This window comes from Coregonus clupeaformis, chromosome 31 (assembly GCF_020615455.1).
Source record: "Coregonus clupeaformis isolate EN_2021a chromosome 31, ASM2061545v1, whole genome shotgun sequence".
In the NCBI taxonomy this organism is placed as follows: Eukaryota; Metazoa; Chordata; class Actinopteri; order Salmoniformes; family Salmonidae; genus Coregonus; species Coregonus clupeaformis.
Window position 1 is genome coordinate 39237366 of NC_059222.1, and position 13202 is coordinate 39250567.

At 46.2% G+C, this 13202-nt stretch overlaps 1 protein-coding gene across 1 annotated transcript; it reads left to right on the forward strand.

Annotated features, from left to right (window-relative positions):
- The first annotated feature begins 778 nt into the window (after positions 1-778).
- LOC121547718 (leucine-rich repeat-containing protein 59) lies at positions 779-10653 on the forward strand. The gene is made up of 8 exons (XM_041859129.2): positions 779-995; positions 1268-1386; positions 1485-1544; positions 1943-2101; positions 4481-4585; positions 4859-4931; positions 9319-9513; positions 9615-10653. The coding sequence occupies exons 2-8, from the start codon at positions 1288-1290 to the stop codon at positions 9965-9967; spliced, it is 1044 nt and encodes a 347-aa protein (XP_041715063.1). The 5' UTR covers positions 779-995; positions 1268-1287; the 3' UTR covers positions 9968-10653.
- The last annotated feature ends 2549 nt before the right edge of the window (positions 10654-13202 follow it).

Sequence of the window (13202 nt, forward strand, 5' to 3'; positions counted from 1 at the left end):
AAGTACAGAGAGATCCTTGATGAAAACCTGCTCCATAGTGCTCAGGACCTCAGACTGAGGTGAAGGTTCACCTTCCAACAGGACAATGACCCTAAGCACACAGCCAAGACAATGCAGGAGTGGCCTCGGGACAAGTCTCTGAGTGGCCCAGCCAGAGCCTGGACTTGAACCCGATCAAACATCTCTGGAGAGACCTGAAAATAGCTGTGCAGCGACGCTCCCCATTCAACCTGACAGAGCTTGAGAGGATCTGCAGAGAAGAATGGGAGAAACTCCCCAAATACAGGTGTGCCGAGCTTGTAGTGTCATACCTAAGAAGATTCGAGGCTGTAATCCCTGCCGAAGGTGCTTCAACAAAGTACTGAGTGAAGGGTCTGAATACTTATGTAAATGTTATATTTCTGTTTTTAATTTAATCCATTTTAGAATAAGTCTGTAACGTAACAAAATGTGGAATAAGTTAAGGGGTCTGAATACTTTCCGAATGCACTGTAAACTGTGTATGCTTTTCATGTCTTAATGTGTTATTGATTCCCACAGGGGGTATAAAATAAAAAAAATGTATGCACTAACTGTAAGTCGCTCTGGATAAGAGCGTCTGCTAAATGACTAAAATGTAATGTAATGTTATTGAAACTAAATAATTGTATTGTAGACTATGCTGAACAGCAATAAAGAAAGAACTGAAAGACCTTCCACTGTGTGTGTGTGACTTGCCAGTTGCTCCTCCAAGCTGTAGGTGGCGATATGCTCTGAAATGTCGCGTCATTGGCCCAACTGGACGGTTCTATCAATGACGTGGACTTTCATTGTAACCATTAACTGCAGCCTCAATACCTCCACACAAGAGATTTGTCAGCGATTTAATCACATTCTACGACTATTTTGCGAACTGACTTTAAAGTAGACATTGTTGTAGTATTTATTCCTAGGAATAGAAGGTTTGAGACGCGTGAAAACCAATAGAAAACGGCGGTGATTTCTCAGTGAAACAGGTGAGTACTTTCACTAACGTTACTGTAGTCTGTACCAAGAAAAGGTTACTTTGCTGCGCTGTCACTACGTTAGCTGTCAACGTAGAAACTGTAGCACGCTAGAAGAGAAAGTGTAACTTTAGTCATCTTAGCTACGAAGTGATTGCAACGTATCTTACGTTAGCTAGCTACTTTATGCTTCCTCACAAACTTTTTGGCTAGATAGGCTACAGATAATAGAATAGCTATGTTTGAAAGTTTCTGTTTTCACAATCATTTGTATTTTCTCCCAGCCCCCCACCCAAAACTCAGGATGAGTAAAAACAAGGTGTTGAATCTGAAGGACAAAATCGATGGCAACGAGATGGATCTGAGCCTCTGTAACCTCACTGAAGTTCCTGTTAAAGAACTGGTAGGTCAACAATGGCACACTCACACCACATTACCTTTATAAAGCCATGTATTATAGGCAGTAGTCTTGTTATCATACTGTTATGTGTGTGCTTTCAGGCTGGCTTCCCTAAAGTCACAGTCCTGGATCTGTCCTGCAACAACATCACCTCCCTGCCTGTGAGTAACCTTGAATGAACCCAGCCCCAAAGCCAAACACTGGTCAGCACAATCTTCAGTTCGGTCAGTTGTGTTAGCGCTGGACTTCAAAGCCTGCTCACAATGTTGCTCTCCTCTGAAGACAAGTGGCTAATGTATTTTAAAGTAGATATTCGTTTAAAGACTAATGTATGGTAGCAACCCAGCCGGATGGTCAAGGAGTTGTACTACAATGTATTAACAGGAGAGGTGTATGGGTAGAGGAGAGGGGTGTAGGGGTTAGTAGCACTAGTGTACCTTGAGTTTCCTCCGAGCGTTGAACTCGCGCAGACATCCCACTGTCTCCTGTCTGGATCATAGACGCCACAGAGAGATGAGTATTACAGACTGTACATAACTGTGTGTGTGGGTGTGTCCAGCTGGAGTTCTGCAGCCTCAGTCACCTGGTCAAGGTGGACCTCAGTAAGAACCAACTGACCGTTCTACCTGATGATCTGGGTCGCCTTGGCAACCTGCAACACCTGGACCTGTACAACAACAAGCTGACAATTCTGCCTGTCAGCTTCTCACAGCTCAAGGTAGGTAATACACACACACTAGAAGTGGGAATTGCCAGGGACCTCACGATACTCAACCATATCTAATCACTGAAGTCATTAACCAGACAATGACTTGCCCTCTAGTTAATTAGAAAACAAAGGGATTAGCATGTTTAAAGAGGGAAGCATGTTTCACCATTGGCACCCATGTTATTTTGTACCCGTATTTTACCAGGTAAGTTGACTGAGAACACATTCTCAACGACCTGGGGAATAGTTACAGGGGAGCGGAATGAGCCATCCGGAAGCTGGGGATGATTAGGTGGCCATGATGGTATGAGGGCCAGATTGGGAAATTAGCCAGGACACCAGGGTTAACACCCCTACTCTTACGATAAGTGCCATGAGATCTTTAGTGACCACAGAGAGTCAGGACACACATTTAACGTCCCATCCGAAAGACGGCACCCTACACAGGGCAATGTCCCCAATCACTGCCCTGGGGCATTGGGATATTTTTTTAGACCAGAGGAAAGAGTGCCTCCTACTGGCCCTCCAACACCACTTCCAGCAGCACCTGGTCTCCCATCCAGGACCAACCCTGCTTAGCTTCAGAGGCAAGCCAGCAGTGGGATGCAGGGTGGTATGTTGCTGGTCAAGATCTGCCCGGGTATAGTAGTTAGTGCCCCTCACCAAGCTCTTCTAGAGCAGTAGTTCAAGCAGGCAAACTACAGCACAATATGAGGGCCATGTTCACTGATGCCATTCTGCTGGAAATAAATTGGACCAGGAACTAGAGTTAATTTATTAAAAGTAAATCAAATGTTATTTGCCACATGCACCAAATACAACAGGTGTAGACATTACAGTGAAATGCTTACTTAACCAACAATGCAGTTTAAGAATTAAAAAAAAGAAGCAAATAATTAAAGAGCAGCAGTAAAATAAAATAACAGTAGGGAGGTTATATACAGGGGGTACCGGTACAGAGTCAATGTGCGGGGGCACCAGTTAGTCAAGGTAATTGAGGTAATATGTACATGTGGGTAGAGTTAAAGTGACTATGCATAAATAATAAACAGAGTAGCAGCAGCGTAAAAGAGGGCTTTGGGGTGGGGTGTGGGGGCAATGCAAAAAGTCTGGGTAGCCATGATTAGCTGTTCAGGAGTCTTATGGCTTGGGGATAGAAGCTGTTAAGAAGCCTTTTGGACCTAGACTTGGCGCTCCGGTACCGCTTGCCGTGCGGTAGCAGAGAGAACAGTCTATGACTAGGGTGGCTGTAGTCTTTGATAATTTGTATGGCCTTCCTCTGACATCGCCTGGTATAGAGGTCCTGGATGGCAGGAAGCTTGGCCCCAGTGATGTACTGGGCCGTACGCACTACCCTCTGTAGTGCCTTGCGGTCGGAGGCCGAGCAGTTGCCATACCAGGCGGTGATGCAGTCAGGATGCTCTCGATGGTGCAGCTGTAGAACTTTTTGAGGATCTGAGGACCCATGCAACATCTTTTCAGTCTCCTGAGGGGGAATAGGCTTTGTCGTGCCCTCTTCAGGACTGTCTTGGTGTGTTTGGACCATGATAGTTTGTTGGTGATGTGGACACCAAGGAACTTGAAGCTCTCAACCTGTTCCACTACAGCCCCGTAGATGAGAATGCGGGCGTGCTCAGTCCTCTTTTTATTCCCTGTAGTCCATGATCCTCTCCTTTGTCTTGGTCACGTTGAGGGAGAGGTTGTTATCCTGGCACCACACAATAAGCCCACAAATAAGTGGGCTTAATGCGTGTGTGTGGAAATACTGCTGACTTTGCAAAATGAGTTAGTGATGATACTTCTCATGTAATAGATGCCAGAGGGGCATAGTGTTCCGAGAAGCTATAAAAGCTTCAAATGGTGCGCGGAATGAAAAATGTATTCACCCCCGGGTCCCAAAAGTCCAATTTTTACCACTATTATTCATTAATATGGTTATCTGCTTAATTCTATTATATATATATATATATATATATAATATTTACTGTTACTTAATTTATTTTTGGTGGACACAGATATTAATCAGAAAAAATTGTAAATCCCTGTGAATTAGCTGGGAATAAACTTTGAATCCGACCATCAACAGTAGGAAAAGCTAACTGTAATCAACCAATCCATAACCTTTCACGACAATCTGAAAATTCTATTGTTAGACAGTTAATTACAAACAGTTTTAAAAACACTAAGTCTTTTGTGCCTTTCATCACCAAGACTACACAGTGAACTCTACAATAAGCCAGCTATCTTTGAGCTGGGTAAACTTGGTGAACTCCAACATGACCACAGTGGCATATGGATGGAGGTTGAAGACATTCAACATTTTACACAGTCTCAACAGGCTTCTTTTTTTCTGTGTGTGTGTGTGCGTGCGTGCGTGCGTGTGTACAGAACCTGAAGTGGCTGGATCTGAAGGACAACCCTCTGGAAATCAACCTGGCCAAGGCTGCAGGAGACTGTCTGGATGAGAAACAGTGTAAACAATGTGCTGCCAGGGTAAGACTGGGAGGGAGAGATGAGAAGGTAGGCAGAGAGAAGTTGAGGAGATTCAGCAACTCTTGGAGGACAATGGAAGTTGATGATAAAAGCTTCTTCATTGTTAAAGGAGCAGAGGGAGGGAGGAAAGAGGGGGATGAATAAAGGAGGTGGTGAAGGGAAGTAGAGATACAAATAGAAATTAAGGGAGGAGAGGGGGAGGAAGCAAACGTTGGGATAGACTAGAGGTTTGTTTGGTTCTAGCATGTCGTTTCAACTACAATGTGATTGTAGGTGCTCCAGCTCATGAGGATCCTTCAGGACGAGGTAGACAAAGAGAGGGAGCGGCGCCTCCTAAAGGACAAAGGTAGGTACTACAATGCAGGTGCCAGTGGTCAGTCAACGGGCTCTGCCTGGGGCTGTGTCCAACATGGCACCCTTTTCCCTATGTAGTGCAGTACTTTTGACCAAAGCATAGGGCTCTAATCAAAAGTAGTGCACTATATGGGGAAAAGGGTGCCATTTGGGACATAGCCTAGGATTGCTAGAAGCGATCAAATAAAATGTTTATTGGTCGCATACACATATTTAGCAGATGTTATTGCGGGTGTAGTGAAATGCTTGTGTTCCTAGCTCCAACAGTGCAGTAATATCTAACAATACACAGAAATACACACATCTAAAAGTAAAATAATGGAATTAAGAAATATATAAATATTAGGACGAGCTATGTCGTAGTCCGGAGTATAAATATGTACAGTACCAGTCAAAAGTTTGGACACACCTACTCATTTCAGGGTTTTTCCTTATTTTTACTATTTTTTACATTGTAGAATAATAGTGAAGACAAAACTACTAAATAAAAAATATGGACTCATGTAGTAACCAAAGAAGTGTTAAACAAATCAAAATATATTTTATATTTGAGATTCTTCAAAGTAGCCATCCTTTGCCTTGATGACAGTGTTGCACACTATTGGCATTCTCTCAACCAGATTCATGTGGTAGTCACCTGGAATGCATTTCAATTAACAGGTGTGCCTTGTTAATTTGTGGAATTTCTTTCATTCTTAATGCGTTTGGGCCAATCAGTTGTGTTGTGACAAGGTAGGGGGGGGTACACAGAAGATAGCCTTATTTGGTAAAAGACCAAGTCCATTTTATGTCAAGAACAGCTCAAATAATCAAAGAGAAACGACAGTCCATCATTACTTTAAAAAGGAGAAGAACTTTGAAAGAGGGGACTGTGTGAATCAGGCATTCATGGTCGAATTGCTGCAAAGAAACCACTACTAAAGGAAGAATATGACCCTGCCTTACACAGGAAGCGGCACAGGTCCTAATCCAGGCACTTGTCATCTCCCGTCTGGATTACTGCAACTCGCTGTTGGCTGGGCTCCCTGCCTGTGCCATTAAACCCCTACAACTCATCCAGAATGCCGCAGCCCGTCTGGTGTTCAACCTTCCCAAGTTCTCTCACGTCACCCCGCTCCTCCGCACACTCCACTGGCTTCCAGTTGAAGCTCGCATCTGTTACAAGACCATGGTGCTTGCCTATGGAGCTGTGAGGGGAACGGCACCTCCGTACCTTCAGGCTCTGATCAGTCCCTACACCCAAACGAGGGCATTGCGTTCATCCACCTCTGGCCTGCTGGCTCCCCTTCCTCTGCGGAAGCATAGTTCCCGCTCAGCCCAGTCAAAACTGTTCGCTGCTCTGGCACCCCAATGGTGGAACAAGCTCCCACCTTCCGGAGACATTTGAAACCCCACCTCTTTAAGGAATACCTGGGATAGGATAAAGTAATCCTTCTACCCCCCTAAAAAAAAATAAAAAAAATAATAAAATAAAATATTGTGAAGTGGTTATCCCACTGGCTATAGGGTGAATGCACCAATTTGTAAGTCGCTCTGGATAAGAGCGTCTGCTAAATGACGTAAATGTAAATATGTGGATAGAATAGTATATGTACAGCAGTAGTTAGATAGGGTGGCATTGACTAGAATACAGTACATACATTTTAAAGTGGGTAAAACAGTATATAAACATGATTAAAGTGTCCAGTGTTCCATTATTAAAGTGACCAGTTACATAAGGCAGCAGCCTCTAAGGTGCAGGGTTGAGTAACCGGGTGGTAGCCGGCTAGTGACAGTGACTAAGTTCAGGGCAGGGTACTGGGTGGAGGCCGGCTAGTGATGGCTATTTAACAGTGATGGCCTTGAGATAGAAGCTGTTTTTCAGTCTCTTGGTCCCAGCTTTGATGCACCTGTACTGACCCCGCCTTCTGGATGATAGCGGGGTGAACTCGGGTGGCTGAGGTCCTTGATAATCTTCTTGGCCTTCCTGTGACATCGGGTGCTGTAGATGTCCTGGAGGGCAGGCAGTGTGCCCCCGGTGATGCGTTGGGCAGACTGCACCGCCCTCTGGGGAGCCCTGCGGTTGCGGACGGTGCAGTTGCCGTACCAGGCGGTGATTCAGCCCGACAGGATGCTCTCAATTGGTCACCTGTAAAAGTTTATGAGGGTCTTAGGGGCCAAGCCGAATTTCTTCAGGCTCCTGAGGCCTTCTTCACCACACTGTCTGTGTGGGTGGACCATTGTCAGTGATTGGTACGCCGAGGAACTTGAAGCATTTCACCTTCTCCACTGCGGCCCCGTCGATGTGGATGGGGGCATGCTCCCTTTGCTGCCTCCTGAAGTCCACGATCTGCTCCTTCGTTTTGTTGAGGGAGAGGTTATTTTCCTGGCACAACTGGAGGGGGCTGAGCATGCATCCTTGTGGCGCCCCTGTGTTGAGGATCAGGGTGGTGGAGGTGTTGTTTCATACCTTCTCCAGCTGGGGGCAGCCCATCAGGAAGTGCAGGACTCAGTTGCTCAGGTCGGGGTTCAGACCTAGGGCCCCGATAAAAAATAAAATAAATAAAGAATAAATCAAAATAATAGTACTTTTTACACATTTTTCTCCCCAATTTCGTGATATCCAATTGTCCCATCACTGCAACTCCCGTACAGACTCGGGAGAGGTGAAGGTTGAGGGCTACGCGTCCTCCGAAACACTAACCTGCCAAGTCGCACTGCTTCTTGACACACTGCTCGCTTAACCCGGAAGCCAGCCACACCAATGTGTCGGAGGAAACAACATGCAACTGTGTCAGCGTGCATGCGCCCGGCCCGCCACAGGAGTCGCTAGAGCGCGATGGGACAAGTACATCCCGGCCGGCCAAACCCTCCCCTAACCTGGACGACGCTGGGCCAATTGTGCGTCGCTTCATGGGTCTCCCAGTCGCGGTCAGCTGCGACACAGCCCGGGATCTAACCCAGATCTGTAGTGATGCCTCAAGCGTTGCATTGCCTTAGACCGCTGCGCCATTCAGGAGGCCTCAGGGCCCTGAGCTTAGTGATGAGCTTGGAGGGTACTATGGTGTTGATGGCTGAGCTGTAGTCAATGAACAGCATTCTTACATAGGTATTCCTCTTGTCCAGATGGAATAGTGCAGTGCGATGGCGATTGCATCATCCGTGGATCTATTGGGGCGGTATGCAAATTGCAGTGGGTCTAGGGTGTCACGTAAGGTGATATGATCCTTAACTAGCTTCTCAAAGCACTTCATGATGACAGAAGTGAGTGCTACGGAGCGATGGTCCAGTTACCTTTGCGTTCTTGGGTACAGGAACAATAGTGGACATCTTGAAGCAAGTGGGGACAGCAGACTGGGACAGGGAGAGATTTAATATGTCCGTAAACACTCCAGCCAGCTGGTCTGCGCATGCTCTGAGGACACCGCTAGGGTTGCCATCTGGGCCAGCAGCCTTGCGAGGGTTAACACGCAGGTAACATGTCTTACTCACGTCGACCACGGAGAATGAGAGCTCACAGTCCTCGGGAGCGTCCCGCGTCGGTGGCACTGTGTTATCCTCAAAGCGGGCGAAGCTTGTCCAGGAGCAAGACGTTAGTGTCCACGATGTGGCTGGTTTTCCCTTTGTAATCCGCGATTGTCTGGAGTCCCTGCCACATGCGTGTCACTATGGGTTCGCTCGTGTTATTTCAGACTTTTTTAACATTGTTAGCTCAGAGCAACTGATATCACTGACTATCTAGCTTGCCATGATTATAGCTAGGAATTTGATAAAATTGAATAAACATTATTATTCCCCACTGGGCAATCATTGAACGAGACCACAAACATGTTAATGGAAGCAGCGGGAGAAATACACTGAGTGTACAAAACATGAAGAACACCTTCCTAATATTAAGTTGCCCCCTTTCTGCCCTCAGAACAGCCTCAATTCGTCGGGGCATGGACTCTACAAGGTGTTGAAAGCGTTCCACAGGGCCCATATTGACTCCAATGCTTCCCACAGTTGTGTCAAGTTGGCTGGATGTCCTTTGGGTGGTGGACCATTCTTGATACACGGGAAACTGTTGAGTGTGAAAAACCCAGCAGCGTTGCAGTTCTTGACACAAACCATTGCGCCTGGCTCCTACTACCATACCCTGTTCAAGGGCACTTAAATATTTTGTCTTGCCCATTCACCCTCTGAATGGCACACATATACAATCCGTCTCAAGGCTTCAAAATCCTTCTTTTAACATGTCTCCTCCCCTTCGTCTACACTGATTTGAAGTATTTAACAAGTGACATCAATAAGGTATCATAGCTGGAAAGAGCATGTTTTGTACACAGTGTATATTGCACATGACAGAGTGAACATATCAAAGCTTATGTTAATATTTTGTATTTCTTCTATCGCGTTAGAACTGGAGAAGAAGAAAGAGACGAAGCAGAGAGAGAGGGAGGCGAAAGAGAGGGAGGCTCGTAAACGAGAGAAGGCAGAGGCGAAGGAGAGGAAGAGGAAGGAGTACAACGCTCACGTGGCTGCCTTGGCCGTCCAGGAACAGAAGAATAAGAGAAAAGAAGAGAAGAAAAAGCGTAATGGACAGATAGCAGCAGGTATGCAATGGGCGCGTTCCAGGTTGTCTTTCATGCAGTCATGCAGTGCTCGTGTTGACTATACAGCGAACGTCACTTATGTCACTCCTCTCTCTCCCCAGATAAGAAAGCAGCAGCTGAATCCGCCCCCAAAGCCCGAAGGCGCTCTCTCATTGGCCTGCTTTTCAAGCTCCTCCTCCTGGTGCTGCTGGGATTAGCTGGAGTTGTCGGGGTGTGTCAACTGACGGGGCTAAAGGAGGCGGCGGTGTGCGCACCAATCAACATTGCTGTGGACGACGGTTTATCCTGGATCCGGGAACAGGAAGTAGATGTGAGGGTCAGAGAGCTGGTACAGGAAGTGGATTTCAGAGCCAGAGAGCTGCTGCAGAAACTGACCTCTCTGGCGCCGCATTTCCTCGAACCGCTCGGAGTCGCTCCCACGGCAACGGAACCCGTGGAAACATTAGAAAACTGAGGAAGGAAGGACTGACGAGAAAAAAAGAAAGATGGACGACCAGCTTAAATTCCTATGGAATTTCGTCGCTCCTGGTTTCCTCTGTTTTGTATGATCTGTTTTTAACCAGTGGCTGTCTGCGTCACAAGTCTCACTTCCTAGTTCCCTACAGCATGGGACTCTATTCCAAAGTAGTGCAGTATTAAAAAGGGAATAGAGTGTGATTGGAGACTTGCCCTGTGACTCATGTGCACACTCCCAAGTCAACCCCCAGCCCCTACTACCCTGTAGATCTGAACGGTCTGGATAGGTGTATTCTATATGGTGGAAACTCAAAGTTGCCCATCAGAGGGCAAGGTAAAGATACGATATATACCTGTCCATTCCTTTCATATCTACACAGGTGCACAGGGCGTAAAAGGTAGGGGTTGATTTGGGATTGAGCAATAGTGACAGACCCTGTCTGTGCTGTGTCAAAGTCTTAAGAGTCCAACTGCCAATCAGAGCCAGGTATAGGCCAGAATTTGAGCCAATCATATTATAAATGGTATCTTTGGTTGGTTGGGGCAGTCTGAGCATGTGCAGTGAGGCTGTAAATATGGAGTAATCCTGTGTGTCTACCATCTGGGGCAAGTTGGCTGCACTCCTTTTTGTAACGCTTTCTCTGCTCAAGGACTGTCAACATCAATAAATGCCTTTAAGCTGGAGGATTGTCTCTGTAGTTTTTGCAGAGACGTGTACATGAGAATGGAGCATCGTGGCCTGCCTCAGTTTATTAAATCAATTAGAAAACCTTTTCTAATCAATGGAAAAATCTATCAAATCCTCTTACCACTTTGGCAATTTTAACCGTACATTTGAGTTACAAAACACTTTCTCTGACAAACAACCTTGACGGCAACGATATGTCTTTGTTTTACAGGGAAAGGGGACACCTAGTCAGTTGCACAACTGAATGCATTCATTTTAGTCATTTAGCAGACGCTCTTATCCAGAGCGACTTACAGTTAGTGAGTGCATACATTATTATTTATTTATTTTTGTTCATACTGGCCCCCCGTGGGAATCGAACCCACAACCCTGGCGTTGCAAATGCCATGCTCTACCAACTGAGCTACATCCCTGCCGGCCATTCCCTCCCCTCCCCTCCCCTACCCTGGACGACGCTGGGCCAATTGTGCGCCGCCCCATGGGTCTCCCGGTCGCGGCCGGCTACGACAGAGCCTGGCTACGACAGAGCATTCAACTGAAATGTCTTCCTCATTTAACCTCAGACATTCACCTGATTGGAAAAGGTAGGTCACTACATAAGCTCTTGGTTAATCATCCAAATAAAATGCAACTCAACTCATTCACGTTTGAAAACGGTACTTTTATGAACAGTCCATGTTTCTGACCATCAAATCTGCTGCGCTGTGGAGTCTAGTGTCTAGATAACGAGCGTGAATGGAGTTCAGGGAATCCTTTGTAGACCCACTGAGTAACCATAAACTATTATAGTTAATATAGTTGAGGCATGGAGTTTTCCCTGACCATGTATAAACAGTCGTTTTCAGTTCAATTCAACAGTAGCCTCCCGAGTGGCGCAGTGGTCTAAGGCTGTGCCACTAGAGATCCTGGTTCCCTGGTTCGAATCCAGGCTCTGTCGTAGCTGGCCGAGACCGGGAGACCCATGGGGCGGCGCACAATTGGCCCAGCGTCGTCCAGGGTAGGGGAAGGGAGGGAATGGCCGGCAGGGATGTAGCTCAGTTGGTAGAGCATGGCGTTTGCAACGCCAGGGTTGTGGGTTCGATTCCCACAGGGGGTATGAAAAATAAAATAATGTATGCACTCACTAATTGTCAGTCGCTCTGGATAAGACCGTCTGCTAAATGACTAAAATGTAAATGTAAAATGTAGCCTATAGCAGCCACAGGCCAGGGGATCATTAGTCCAATCAAAACGCACCGTTCTAGGTATCCGACTACCTAGAATGCCTTGCTCCGACACAGGAGGAAGTCTTTGGGTGGTGCCCTGCCAGAATAGGAGAAAGTTGCCCCTAAACACTAATCTAAGGTTTGTTTTACATTCCCTACCCAAAAGGTTAAGGTTAGGATTGGGGGCGGGTTAGCTGATCCTAGATCTGTGCCTAAGGACAACTTCTACCAATGCCCAATTCCGTTCCTCCCCCTTCTCATCGACGTGCGCACCCGTACACTCCCCCTCCCCCCCCCCCATGGATTTAAAAGGAATGGACAGGTGTAGGAAATGTGTTGAAAAGTCCCTCGAATTCATGATCTCTCTTTGAATAACTAAAGTAAGGATGACCAACATACTGCAGTCCTTTACAAAGGTTTTCCCTAGTTACGGATGTGATGGACACCACATATAAAACCCTGCTTAACTAGTGGAAGTGGAAGCTTTTGAACATGCTGACTTTGTTGTCCAGACTGATATTCGCCTCGAACTTACGGATCCCCAGTTTGGTCACCCCTGATGGACCACAGCACAGCTGTTACTGTGGCAGCACAATCACAGTGTTCTAAAACCAGATTTTAAATTCCAAACATTCTAAAATATCAATATCAATCTCTGGCGTAGTGAAATATCTCTGTGCGTACCGTAGCAGATCACCATCCGTGTGACCTCTTTGCACAGGCCTTTGCCTCTGTAACTGGGCTCTACACAGAAAGACAGGCAAAAGCGGTGTGATTGATAGAAAACCAGGAGTGTCTGATCAATGACATTAATTGACCAATTGAGTGCCAACAAGGAAAGGAGTGACTGGAATTTTGCACCATTGTTGTTAACTGTTCGTCAGGAGCTTCATGAAATGGGTTTCCATGGCCGAGCATGCACAAAGCGAGGTCCATACAGACATTGTTTGACAAGATCGGTGTGGAAGAACTTGACTGGTACCCCCCTACCTTGTCACAACACAACTGATTGGCTCAAACGCATTAAGGAAAGAAATTCCACAAATTAACTTTTAAGAAGGCACACCTGTTAATTGAAATGCATTCCAGGTGACTACCTCATGAAGCTGGTTGAGAGAATGCCAAGAGTGTGCAAAGCTGTCATCAAGGCAAAGGGTGACTATTTGAAGAATCTCAAATATAAAATATATTTTGATTTGTTTAACACTTTTTTGGTGTCCCGTGTAGCTCAGTTGGTAGAGCATGGCGCTTGCAATGCCAGGGTTGTGGGTTCGATTCCCACGGGGGGCCAGTATGAAAAAAAACTAAAAAACATGTATGCACTAACTGTAAATCGCTCT

Excerpts from the sequence above, each read along its gene's own strand:
- LOC121547718 (XM_041859129.2), top strand. The coding sequence starts at position 1,288 with ATGAGTAAAAACAAGGTGTTGAATCTGAAGGACAAAATCGATGGCAAC. Across the intron at positions 2,102-4,480 it reads TCAGCTTCTCACAGCTCAAG|AACCTGAAGTGGCTGGATCT; the intron begins GTAGGTAATACA and ends GCGTGTGTACAG. Across the intron at positions 9,514-9,614 it reads TAATGGACAGATAGCAGCAG|ATAAGAAAGCAGCAGCTGAA; the intron begins GTATGCAATGGG and ends CTCTCTCCCCAG.